The sequence below is a fragment of the Centrocercus urophasianus genome, unplaced genomic scaffold (assembly GCF_019232065.1).
Source record: "Centrocercus urophasianus isolate 14NV4802_14NV808 unplaced genomic scaffold, USGS_Curo_1.0 seq_26, whole genome shotgun sequence".
Classification (NCBI taxonomy): Eukaryota; Metazoa; Chordata; class Aves; order Galliformes; family Phasianidae; genus Centrocercus; species Centrocercus urophasianus.
In genome coordinates this window covers 16,010,348-16,022,604 of record NW_024884822.1, presented here as the reverse complement: position 1 = coordinate 16,022,604, position 12,257 = coordinate 16,010,348, and the positions used below count along the sequence as shown (strand labels likewise).

Below are 12,257 nucleotides of genomic sequence, written 5' to 3'. Positions count from 1 at the left end.
ACAGAACAGGAATTCTTCATGGCTAGCTTCTATAAATGTGTGTTTTTATTTAGGTAACTGATTAACACTAAGTTTCACTCACAGTTTTCTCATCTTGATGCTTGAAAATACTAAGCACATGAAAGCCTCTACCTCACAACTAAGAGCTTTTCTCCACTACACATTCAAAAAACAAAGTCAAATATTTACAATTGTGACATTTAATAAACAGGATCAACTCAAAAACCACAAGCATGATGTAGGATAAGTTCTCAGAGTTTTGATAACACCTCTTCCTTCAATGAGGATAATAAAGAGTCATTAAAATCTGCACAACTATTCTCACGTACCATAGGCATTGTACATTTTGGGACCTAAGTCAGGACGAACAAAGTAGCTCGGCAGCCTGGAAGCCAAATTCAGTCTGCCATCTCTCTTCGTATATTCAGGAAGAGGAAGATTTTCCATCAAGTCCTCAAACCTAGAGAACAAAAAGAAAACAAAAGCATATTTTCCTGAGCTCTTTGACCAATGTTTCTGTAGTCTCTACAGCACTTTTGTACATACTGATGTTAAGATTTACTTACCTTGTAGGCATCATATCTCTGAAGTCTTCCCCTGGAGGCCAATCCTTTAACTTTAGTACCATTGGCTGACCATCCTCTGACCTGAGCCGCTCTGCAAGAAAAATTAAGATTTACTCATGTTATATCTTTTCACCACAACCCATTACCCATTACCTTCTTTAAGCTATATGTGTTTTGTATCAAGAGCTCCTACACTGCATAGCAAAACCAGTCCTGATTTTCTGGAAGGTTCTCAAATACTATTGTAATACCATCAAATATTCAGCATTTAGACAGCTTATATCATTGTCTACTGCAAAGGCTCAGACCTTGCACAACTGACAAGTTTTTGTTCAATACTGAAAACAAGCATTTCCAGATTATTCTGCCTTACTGTTTTCAACAAAGTCTAAAGGAGTTTTATCCCTCAATTCAAGAGAAGAGGGGTTTCTATAAAATTAAAATTATTGGCTAATTATCTGAATAAGTCCTAACTTCGGTATAAAGCACAGACCACGATACACCATACTCCAAAAGCTAAACGGCAGACAGTTACATAAAGAAGACAGCCTTCAGCTTCAACACCAACTGCTGTTCTGGCTCAGATATTAGAATGGCTACGAAAATACCTGGAAGCGTGTATACACAGCAACTCAGAAGACTAAGCATAACAAGTAGAGAGAAACAGAGTTCACTCTAACAGATTTGACAACTCCATAAGAAACTATCAAATGGAAAACAGGATAGACCGCAGCTTGCCATCTCCATATATCTTTTCCCCAGAAAATAATACTCTTCACCACTTTCTACCACAGCATTGACTGCCAGCCAAAAAGCAGCTAGCTTCATCCAGACTGCAAAACCTAGCAGAGCTGCTGAGAGCACCAATGGAGAAAATACACAAAAGAAATTAGGACTTAGAAACCTAAGTGAATCACTTCTGTATTATAAATTAAGAAGCTACACAAGACAGCTCTATTTTGCAATGTAAAATAAAAAGATGTTATTTAATTTAAAAGGAACAAAGAACTGCAGGTACATAAAACAAAAATATGATGTAAACAGAACAAGCATTGATGAGCAAGGCGTTTTAGAAATTCAAGCGAAATGAAAAGCTCATGGATTTAAACTTAAAGATGTTTCAGAACTTGTAGTATTCAGCATTGTGAACTCATTACGGATCTTTATTCTAAAGCAGGAAAGGAAACTTATAGGAAGGGTACTCAGAAATGACAGAATATGAAGTTAATTAGAGGAGAACATAAAAGACCTGATAATTTAAGTATGAAAATCCAGAAAACTGGTTCACAAAGACACACAGATCTAAGAATGATCCAAACAATTACAACTGCCAGAAGTCCACTTCAAACTCACAGATGTTAAAAGTAAGCAGCGCAAGATTAAAACTTAAAATATCATACAGCGTAATTTAGGGACCATCTCAATACCACCTCCAAACCAAGAGGCTGCTCTGTAGCTCTTCAATAAGTAAGTGACAGTCTGGTTAAAAAAATCCAGTAGTTTGAGAAAACAAAAATTTATTTGAAGCAGAGAGATCAGAATCATTATATAATTCCCAAACAATTTTCATATGACTTCGTGTGTGAAATCTTGGGACTAGTATCAAATACTACTTCAATTTAGAGATTGCACATGGCTGAAAAATACTACAGAAAATGTTTTTTAAATACATTTGCAAAACTGATAAGGTTTTCCATCCTAGAATCTGAATGTTTCTCAAACAAAGAGAGGTAAGGGCATTGCCTAAAAGGAATGCAACAGTTGATTTTGCTGAAAGGGGCATATTTGGATAATATGCAAATAACATTTCTCAAGGATAACTTGACTCACAAATTCATTATTTTTATGAATGTCCCTTGCAAAAAAAAAAAAAAAAAAAAAAAAAGTTTGTGAAGTCCACTAATTGCAGTTAATACAGAAAAAGACCACACCATTATATCCTTCTAGACTGTTTATTTCTGAGTAAAAAAGAAACAGTATGAAAATTAACAGTACAAAATACAAGACTGCACTTGGAACAATACAAATACAAGTCAAAAGCTGGGATTTCTTTGACTGGACGATTATTGGGGGGAATATTGTCGTTTTAAAAGTCTAACATCTTATTTGATATTGAACAAACATTCATTTCATTGAGTTGTTCAGCAGTTCACCATTTTTCTTATGTGCACATAGCAATAAATACAGAATCCACTTTGTAGACAACGGTTCCAAAAAAACTGGCAGCCTTGCAGTGAACTGTCACAATGCTAACATTTGTAAGTGTAAGAGCACTCTGCTGGAGGTGTGCACGACCTAAAACAGTGCCTCCTGCTTTTCAGAAGCTCTTTAATTTGACCAGCACAAGACAGATCAGTTTTATCCCCAATAATTTAGGTGGTTAACTTGCACATCCACACTTGACAGAAGGGTTTCTCAAAGCAGATCTCAAGCATCAGCAATGAGTTATCACATAAGGTATGCATACAGCATTGCTATTCATTATTCATATAAAAATATATTTGTACTTGCAAAAGATCTGCTATGGAACTACTTTGTAACTCCCAATTTATTTGCTGCAGGTTCCCTTCAATTTTACATTAAATGCTGATGCTGGAAGGAGAGCAAGTGTAGCCAAATTACTTAGAATCTTAATAACAACGGATAATTAATTTCATTCAGGAAAGTTAAAAAGTTTCCCCTTAAATGAATCACCTTTTGACACATCAAAATAACGTGCCTAATTTTTCTTCAGTAGTCCAGCTCTTCACCAATAGAATACTTTGTACAGTTCACAACAACTAAGGAGAAATGGCTTCTTTGGATAATGCTGATAACTGCCAGGACTGTTTTTTTGTTGTTGTTTGAAAAAAATACCAAAAAAGGAGAAGCTGAAGGTAGGAATATATACTGCTCAATTAAACTATAACTAATCAGCTGTAAGTATTACTTACTAGATATTATTTCAAAGCCATCCCAGAAGTCACGCACTTTCACGTCTGAAATTATGGCACAGTTCCTGCAGTTCACCAAATCTACATCTTGATCTCCAAATTCCAGGCTGAAAGCTTCTGGTTTCCAAAGCTCTGACTTCAACTTCTTATGAACACCAGATACCAGCACGGGCTGAGAATACAAAGATGCATGCTTACTCCATTATAACCAATTTATTTATTTATTTATTTATTTACATATGTTGCCAAAATTTAAGAGGTAAGACTCCTAGCTATCTTTATACAAAAGACACAATAAACCTATTTTCATTCACTTCTGTTTTTCATGCATCAAACGTATAGCCAGAACCAAAGAAAATTTAAGGCCATGTGCAGCTGCCTTATAAGTGATATTGCATTAGGCAAGTGTATTGGGTTTCTGTGACAAGGTTTTGGTAGCCATGAGACTACAAAGGCCCAGCTCTGTGAGATAAGTTCCAGCCAGCTTCAAGACAGGCCCACCATGGAACCATTACAGATGCTGGTACCACTTCTGTGATAATACATTTAAGAAAGCATACAAATCACTGCAGCAGCTCTAAGAGAAGAGTGAGGGAAAGACTTTGAAGGAAACAACCCCACAGACACCAAGGTCAGTGAAGAAGGATGAGGTCCTTCAGGTGCTGGATCAGAGATTCCCCTGCAGCACATGGAAAGGACCATCTGTGATTGCAGGCAGCCCCCCCATAGGCCATGGACAGCCAACACCAGAGCAGATCTCCATGCTGTTCCTTGTGGAAAAGCCCATGATGGAGGCAGGTAGATTTGACCTAAAGGAAGCTGCAGCTCATGGAGAGCCCAGGCAGCGGAATTCTCCCAGTGGGAAACGCAGCCCCACGGAGAGATCACAGGAGCAGACTTTCTGGCAGGACTTGCATATGTGGGGGACGCACACTGGAGCAGCCAATTCCTTAGAGATTGCACCCCATGGTAAGGACCATGGTAGAGAAGTTTATTCTGTGGGAGGGACCACATACTGGAGCATGGGAAAAGTGTGAGGAGAAAGGAACAGTGCAGAAGTGTTATGAACTGATTGCAAACCCCATTTCCTGTAACTCTGCATCACTCAGTGGGGGAAAGGTGGGGAGGAGTGGAGAAAGGTAGAAAAGAAGGGAATGAAGGAGTGAAAGTGAGACTGGGAAGTAGGAAGGGTGAGTGCAGTTAATGCATTGTGTGTTTTTCGTTTCTCATCATTCTACTCTAATTGTCAATAAATTAATTTTGCACAGGTTACACCCATTTTTGTCAGTGACCGATAAGCGATCTCCATGTCTTTATCTTGATTCACAAGCTTCTCCATCTTCCTTCCTCCTCCTGTCCCATTGTAGAAGGAGGATTGAGAGCAGCAAGGTAGGAGTCTGGCAATCCAAGTTCAATCTCTGCAGAACTGTGTGTCCCAGTACCCTCCTTTTTTAAGCAAAAATGTAACTACCACTAGAAACTGCATTTGTGTTAAAACATACACAACATCTTCATATTCTAGTATGTCTTTATTTTTAACTATTTCCTTCATTTTTGTATACAATTATGGTTCATCAACTCTTTAATACAAAATCAAGGAATGGATAAGTGGCTATTTACATTAAAAAGGTACACCAGGCAATTCTTCCCAGCACTGGCCAAGGACTTGTAAGTTTACAATGACTTGATTCTCTTACTACCTTTTAACTGCTGTAATCTCAAGACAGTTAATAATTTTATAAGGTAAAATTAAAAAAAAAAAAAAAAAAACACAAACCAAAAACTTAAGGTTTAGTCACTGCTGCCTATGTAAGCTTGAATCATTTTCAAGTTGTACCTTATGTATTAGCAATGATTTAAAGGTGGATCTGTTTTATTTGCATGAATAAAGAACTCTGTGCAATTGAGGAGAATATCCTAGTATTACCAGAGTTCTAGGCAAAGATAACTGGAAGAGGTGAAGAGAAGTGATTTTGAAAATGCACTCTTTAAAAAACACTTCAGTAATTACCTCTGCTTAACCTGGATTTAGCTGCAAAGGCCTGCAAGACCCATCCTGTTCACTTTACCTCACACTGCTTGCTTGCCAACCCAGTCAGCTAATTCCTTTGTGGATTGCTTGCCATCCTCTCCCTCCACTGCTGTTCCTAGTTCGTAGCTCTCCTAATCAGAGTGGCCAGCCTGCTGGCAAGGGTGTTTTTATCCCACCTGGATAGATCCTGTCACCTCCAAGCAATCATTGATGCTCAAAAATGTCCCCACAACAACAAAACCCCAAAATTCTGTTGCTAAAACCTGATGCACAAACAACAGTTGACATGGAGGATCAGTCCATCTCTCTTTGAGGCCTCTGGCCTCACTGACAACAGTAAGACGACCAACTGTCCTCCTGTGCCTTTGACCACTACTTCCAGAGCCATATAATCACTCTTAATACTGCCCATCCAAGTCTCCTCCCCAGCAGAATTGTATGCACCAATATGAGAGTGCAGTAGCATGGATGAGGGAAAAAATGCATTAAAAAAAAAAAAACAAAAAAACCCAGTACCTTTAATAGAATGGGTAGACACTCCTGCCAGATGCAAGCTGACAGATAAGCTATTCTTCTTCAGGACAGGTAAGTAAAATCATATTTTGTTCCTTGCTGTATTCATTTGACCACCTGAACGGTAATATCAAAAAACGTACTACAAACCTAGCAGAAGCCTGCTCTACTAAGCAGAGAATTTCCCGTGGAAGAGAAACAATGTTCTCCCTCTAGTGAATAAGGCAGCTAAAGCTGCAAGATAAAAACAAACAAGAAAACAGTGGACTTGTTTTCTTCCTGCTTTTTGGGGGCAGATGTCTGGCAAACAAATTAAAACCTCCAACACCACACAAAATTTTATTTTATATAAAAAAAAAAAAAAAAAAAAAAAAAAAAAAGAAAGAAAGCCTAGCACAAAAAGACAAAAAGCAACAGGTTTCTCTCAGATAAGTCATGTAACGGTATCCCTAAACAAGCAATAACCACATACAGGATAGCAAAGTGCTCTTGAAGAACAGCTCCAGAAAGAAATAATCCTACTGCCTCTCCAGCAAAACAATCCAGCAAAATCTGGGTTAAGACAAAATTTAACTTAATTATCATCATTCCTAAGACAAAAATAGCTGAAAAACGCTGCTGCTCTTGAATGACACTGAAAGAGCACTATTTGTTATCCACATGCGAAGGGAAAATAATTTCCTCTGATACCAGTTTGGAATGCTATGGTGACTAAGATAGTCATATGTCTCATATCTAGGGCGCAAGTAAGGGCCAAGGGGTAGTCAAGAATTTTACTTATTAACCTTCTTCAATCCACTGAAGGAGGAAGGTGAAGGTGATTTTTCAGGGGGTAAAAATCATGTTGACTTCAAAGGTGCAGCTGGACTGTACATGGGAATTCAGTTGATAGAGAATTGTGATACAGTAGAGTATGCTGAGAGAATCTCTGCTTGAACAATTTCTGTTTACAATGGCCTTGCCAAGACAGCAGCACCTAGGTCACTGGCTTTCTCCAGTGCTGGAATGAAAGAGTTCCAGTAAGCCTGCTGCCTGCACCTCAGCAGTAAGCACAAGCGAGTGCAACATGACTGGAGAACCCTTGAATAAGCAAGGAATTCAACTTGCTTGTTGCTATGTCTTCTGAATGATAAAATCATGCAAAAACATTCCTACCATCTCCTGGGAAAAAACCTAAAAATCGAAGTTTACTAAGAATACATATGACATGGTCAGAATCAATACTGACTTGGAAGGTGAAGCACACTGCAAGCTACACCACTGACAAAATTCAGTAATCCCGTCCCTAGATTCTGTAAGTCTCAAGATTCATTAAGTATCTCATGGTCACAGGCTGCATCTTGCACCTAGTGATAACCTTATCTGCAGAGGTACTAACGAGCAACTCTTTCGTCAAATTATTCAGGATCGTCCTCTGAGTGAGAATATTATTTGCTGACAAGACAACAGGAAAAGTTATGAGCATTCTGACCAGAAATTTAAGAGCTCTTAGCTAAGACAGATGACTGACACCACAGCAGTGCCAAACACTGAACTGAAATCCTTCAAAAAAATCCGAAGACATCAGGTTCAAAAAAAGATGAGATCCCTGTTCACTCCAAAAAGAACAAGGATAAGAAAACTGCTACAGTTTAAGGGAAAGCTGTCAATAGCAGCTGTAGGCTATGTTTCTAGACAGGCAAACGAAGCACAGTGGCCTTCAGCATTTATTAGAGAGCTGCCTAGGAACAGCAGATCTGTAGTTGGCAGTGCTCCATCTCCCCAGATTTCACGGGTATCTGATAGTTATGCTTGTGTCCAAGGGATGAAAAGAATGTCAAGTTCCATAGGACATGCTGAAGTTAACTGAAAAGCATTCTTCCACAGACAGGAGCAGATCTGAGCTACAAAGTAGCCCACTGTGCTCCCCCATTACAGCTCAGTGGTGTGCATGACTTGTGAATAATCCATAATAAGGCACAATAGTGCCAAGAATGTTAGTATAATAACAGTAGCAAGGCTGACAACAAGGACTTCTCCGGAATAGAAGATGAGGGACGTATTTGCCTTGCACCAATGGTCTGAATTCTGAATAGTCATCGAAGGTAACAGTAGCAGAAGTAACCACAGAACCCAAATGCTAAGAACATATGTTGAACACCAACAGACATCAGATTCAGTCATATTTATTGGTACACTTTCTCTGCAACAACAGATGCTCATCGATTTCTTAAGCTTTAGCTTGTCAGATTAGGCCAACCTTAATGGCTCCAGAGATGTCTGCTGTAGCACTACAGACTGAGATCTGAAGAAACGGCTATACTGGAAGCAGTTCTAAGGTCCTGTTCTCTTGACTGCAGATCTAACTTGTCAATGACCACTAAGATAATCCAATAGAGAGCTCAACACATGACACGAGGAGTCCAAAACAACATGTGGGTTCATATAATTTGCAGGTTCAAGATAAGATACTGCCTACAACGCCCTAAAATTTTAGCACAAGTTACTTTATGGAACCCTCGTACTCTTGTACATGCTGCAGCTGGAAAGAATGGACCTTCCCCTGAGGCCAAAAGGCATCAAGTATGAGGTAAATGCTAGGATACAAGCAGGAATCATAATGGATTCACTAAAAGGATGTGGCAGAGCAGGTATAGCACAAATCACACTACAAACACACATACTTAAGTCACTGCAGCACAGAGTGGACAGGACCACTGCATTCCTTGTTTACATTGCTACAATTTAAATATTTGCTCATCATTTGCACCCAAAAGCAATGGGCCAAAGTTTGAACGGACACAATAAGCAAGGTACAGGTTAAACTGCCAGAACACTTTCAAGAAATAATGGGTTGGCAATTCGTAATCACCCACCTGGCCTTGTTTCCAGCACTCCCTGAAGATCTTCCAGTTGTTTTTGTTGCTAGGATCATGAAGGCAAAGGAGTCTACCATCACACAGCCAGGAGTGGGAAGTGTGTGGATCCAGCACATTCAAGCCCATTACCATTTCCTTCACATCTCTTTGCGTGTCCACTAAATTACTAGCGCGTTTTGCAGCATCAGATGTCTTCTTATTTTCCACCACAGAAGCAATGATATGATCTAAGAAGTTAGGCAGGCTGGCTTTACCTTTGGCCCCCTAGAAGATGTAAAACCACACGTAAGTTTAGTCTTGCAACAGCATATGCATTAACGTATTGCTGCTCTCATGCAGCTTTTAGTCATGAACATTTGCTACCAAAAAAAAACATGCAGAAGTAAGTAACATGCAGCACAGAGACAGGCATGGATTCAGTAAGAACAAAACCAGATATCTTGTTTTATTATGGTAAAGTTTAATACAAGCTGCTCTAGGCTACCTAGAAAAAAAATATTACAGAAAACAGTCACAACAGAAAACTTCAGCAGATCTAGCCTCTGCTGCTTTAACAGTATGGATAGATCATACTGTTCATGCTCACAAGATTTTGCCTTTCTGGGGGTACAGTCTTACAGTGTTTTCAAAAATGCAGAATTTAAGTGAGCTTTTATAGGGAAGTGGATCATCAATTGAACAATTTAAAGGCCATACTTAACTCACTTACACATTCTCTCAAAAAGAACAGCTTCTCACGGCAATAGCAAATCAAATCACAAACTAACAACTAGCATCAAAACGATCTACAACTTTCTGGGATGGTAGACTTGGCTAAATACTGTATTTGTTTCAATATTTGAGAATAAGATACTACAAAAAAATTAAACAAAAACTGTTGGATCACAAAATTCTTTCCTAGAACAGACACTGTTGAAGGAATTACAGAACTACTTACCGTGGAAGCTGCAGAAAAAACTGGAGGAAAGGGGATTCCTGTGTCTAATGGAACCTGGGGAAGCTTTCCCGGTCCTGTGTGTAGGAGATCTCTGAGGCTGGAGCCTTCAGCTTTGTTGCTAGATGTCACTGGGCCCAACAACAGGCTATTAAACAGCTTTGGGGTTAGTGGGGAAACCTTTGTACTGGAGTTGAAGGAATCCAATCCAAAGGGTGAGTGGGATTCTTTATTAAGCACTGATCTCAGCGACCCTGATTCTGCAAGAAAAATAATGACACTGAGGAAAAAATGGAAGGCAAAGTTCAAATGATCATGAAGTTCTCTGAGATAAGTTGCTCTTGCATCAAATATGATACTGGCAGAATCATGTGGTAAATCATCATTCCAACAGTGAATATCACCTCAGAGAGAATCACAAAAAAATCTTATTTCAGACACATTTCACCCTTAGCACTGTTAAGCTTTTGAGCAACACAGTAGGTTATCTGATAGTAATGTTCAATAAGCCACAACTTTATACTCTGCTTACTTATAAAAAACCGCCTTGACCTTCTGAATTAATTTTTCAATATAAATTACTTCAAATGTTAACTGCTAACCCGTGCAAAACTAGTTAGAAATTCAAGAACATTCCACACTAACATATGAAGTAGTTTTTGCTAGACAGTTGGACAAGAATAAGTTCTGTTAGTTGTGCTGTGACAACTGGAAGGTGTATATTGTAAACAACTATTTCCAGACTGGTAATTATAGTTAATCTACTGAATACTAAAAGTAGTTCTAAGCCTTCATTAGACTTCTCCGATAGGCTCTAATTGCTCAATACCTAGGAAATGCACTCTTCATACAGTGCACTGAGCAGATTTGTTTACTTCAGAAATTAATACACAAATCTGCATCTAAAATGAATCATTATCATTTTACATCAAGATACCAGCTGGTTATTACTTAGAAAATAAATATACTGGAAATTAGATAAACTGGGGAGTCACAAGACAGTATTTTTCTCTTCAGCTGTATCATTATCATCCTAGTTTTCCATATTCCTAAGCCTGTAAGAAAAACAACTTCAGGTTTTTTGAAGAAAAACATTTTCTTCTTTCAACATGAATTGAATAAAAACTTCTATACTAAGACTAAGCACTCTCGTGAAGAATAGTAACCAAGCAGCACATCAACATTTATTTTTTACTTCCACCCCCAGAAAGTGTGTGTTCTGCTCACCTTTTGTTTCTTCCTTTGCTTTTTGTGTTGCTAAGTCTGCAAGCCAGTGTAAGGCTGATGACGGGGCTGTTTCTGAGCAAAGTGGTCTGTTGGTCTTTGTTTCAGCAGTGTTACTGATTGATAACGTCTCTGTTTTTACAGGCTCTTCTATCCTACTGTCATTTGCTTCAGATTTTGGAACACTGTCCATTTCTAACTGCCCCACTCCTGCTGTTCCTGCTCCACTGGAAAAGGTGCTCTCATTTCCAGAGACTGATGCACTGGGATTAACAGTTGGAAGCTAAAACATAAACATAAACATCTGCTAAAAGCTGAATAAAGGGAAGAACTCACCTTGAAAACATTTATTCAATACACTGGGTTTTGGTTGGTTGGTTGTGTCAAGTAAACAGCAGTGTTCCTTTGTGCTTATATAGTAGCAGAGTACAAAAGCTTGCTCTCTGTGTATATTAGACCTTGTGCTGTAGCCTCAATTTTTATCATTTACTGCTTAGCAAGTTGGTTTTTTGTTTGTTTGTTTAAAAAAAAAAAAAAACAAAAAACAAAAAACACAAGCTCAGTCTTTCAATTTGTTTTGTTTTTTTTTTCCCAGGAAGCTGTGGGTTTGTGGTTTCTTTGTTGTTGTTTTTGTGTGAGAATAGTAACAAAACTCCTCTAGCTTCAGCATAATTTTCAGGAACTGTAACAAAGTAAATGCACATGCTGCAAGCTACTTGCACTGGTTTGTTCTGATTCATGAATGGCTTTTTAATAGCCCAGATTTCCACTTGGTAAATAAGAGTTGCAGCGCACAGCTCTGAAAAGTTCCCTGGAAGATTTTTTGCTAACCCAAAACACTTGTAACACATACTGAGAAAAGAAAGTCCATATTTCACAACAGATAGGCCTAAATGATTTAACAGTATGACGATGATTTCAGTTCAAAACAACGTACCTGTGATATTCCATTAGTGACAGCTGGTCTCAATACCGATTTATTCTGTCGATTAATACATGGACAATTGGCTTTTATACCCCATTTGCCTCGTGCTGCATGAACCATGTCTCCAATATTGTAAAGGGCTGGAATAACATTTAAATCTTTACAATCACATATAAAGAAATCTAAAACCATGGCTTTGACTATCAAGTTCAATGCCTTCTATTTCTTTTTGAATTATTACTGATAAGTACCTTTAAAACCATGCATTATAA

The 12,257-nt window shown here is 38.4% G+C and overlaps 1 protein-coding gene across 3 annotated transcripts in view; it reads right to left on the bottom strand.

Moving 5' to 3' along the window:
- Nucleotides 1-12,257, bottom strand: part of KDM3B (lysine demethylase 3B) — a 49,693-nt gene that overhangs the window by 6,122 nt on the left and 31,314 nt on the right. For all 3 annotated transcript variants that reach the window (XM_042826509.1, XM_042826510.1, XM_042826511.1), the window contains exons 13-19: nt 11,998-12,125; nt 11,064-11,343; nt 9,840-10,096; nt 8,900-9,166; nt 3,500-3,671; nt 567-657; nt 330-460 (exon numbers count right to left, since the gene is read on the bottom strand). In XM_042826509.1, the coding sequence (XP_042682443.1) occupies nt 330-460; nt 567-657; nt 3,500-3,671; nt 8,900-9,166; nt 9,840-10,096; nt 11,064-11,343; nt 11,998-12,125 (1,326 nt within the window). The remainder of the gene's footprint in view (nt 1-329; nt 461-566; nt 658-3,499; nt 3,672-8,899; nt 9,167-9,839; nt 10,097-11,063; nt 11,344-11,997; nt 12,126-12,257) is intronic.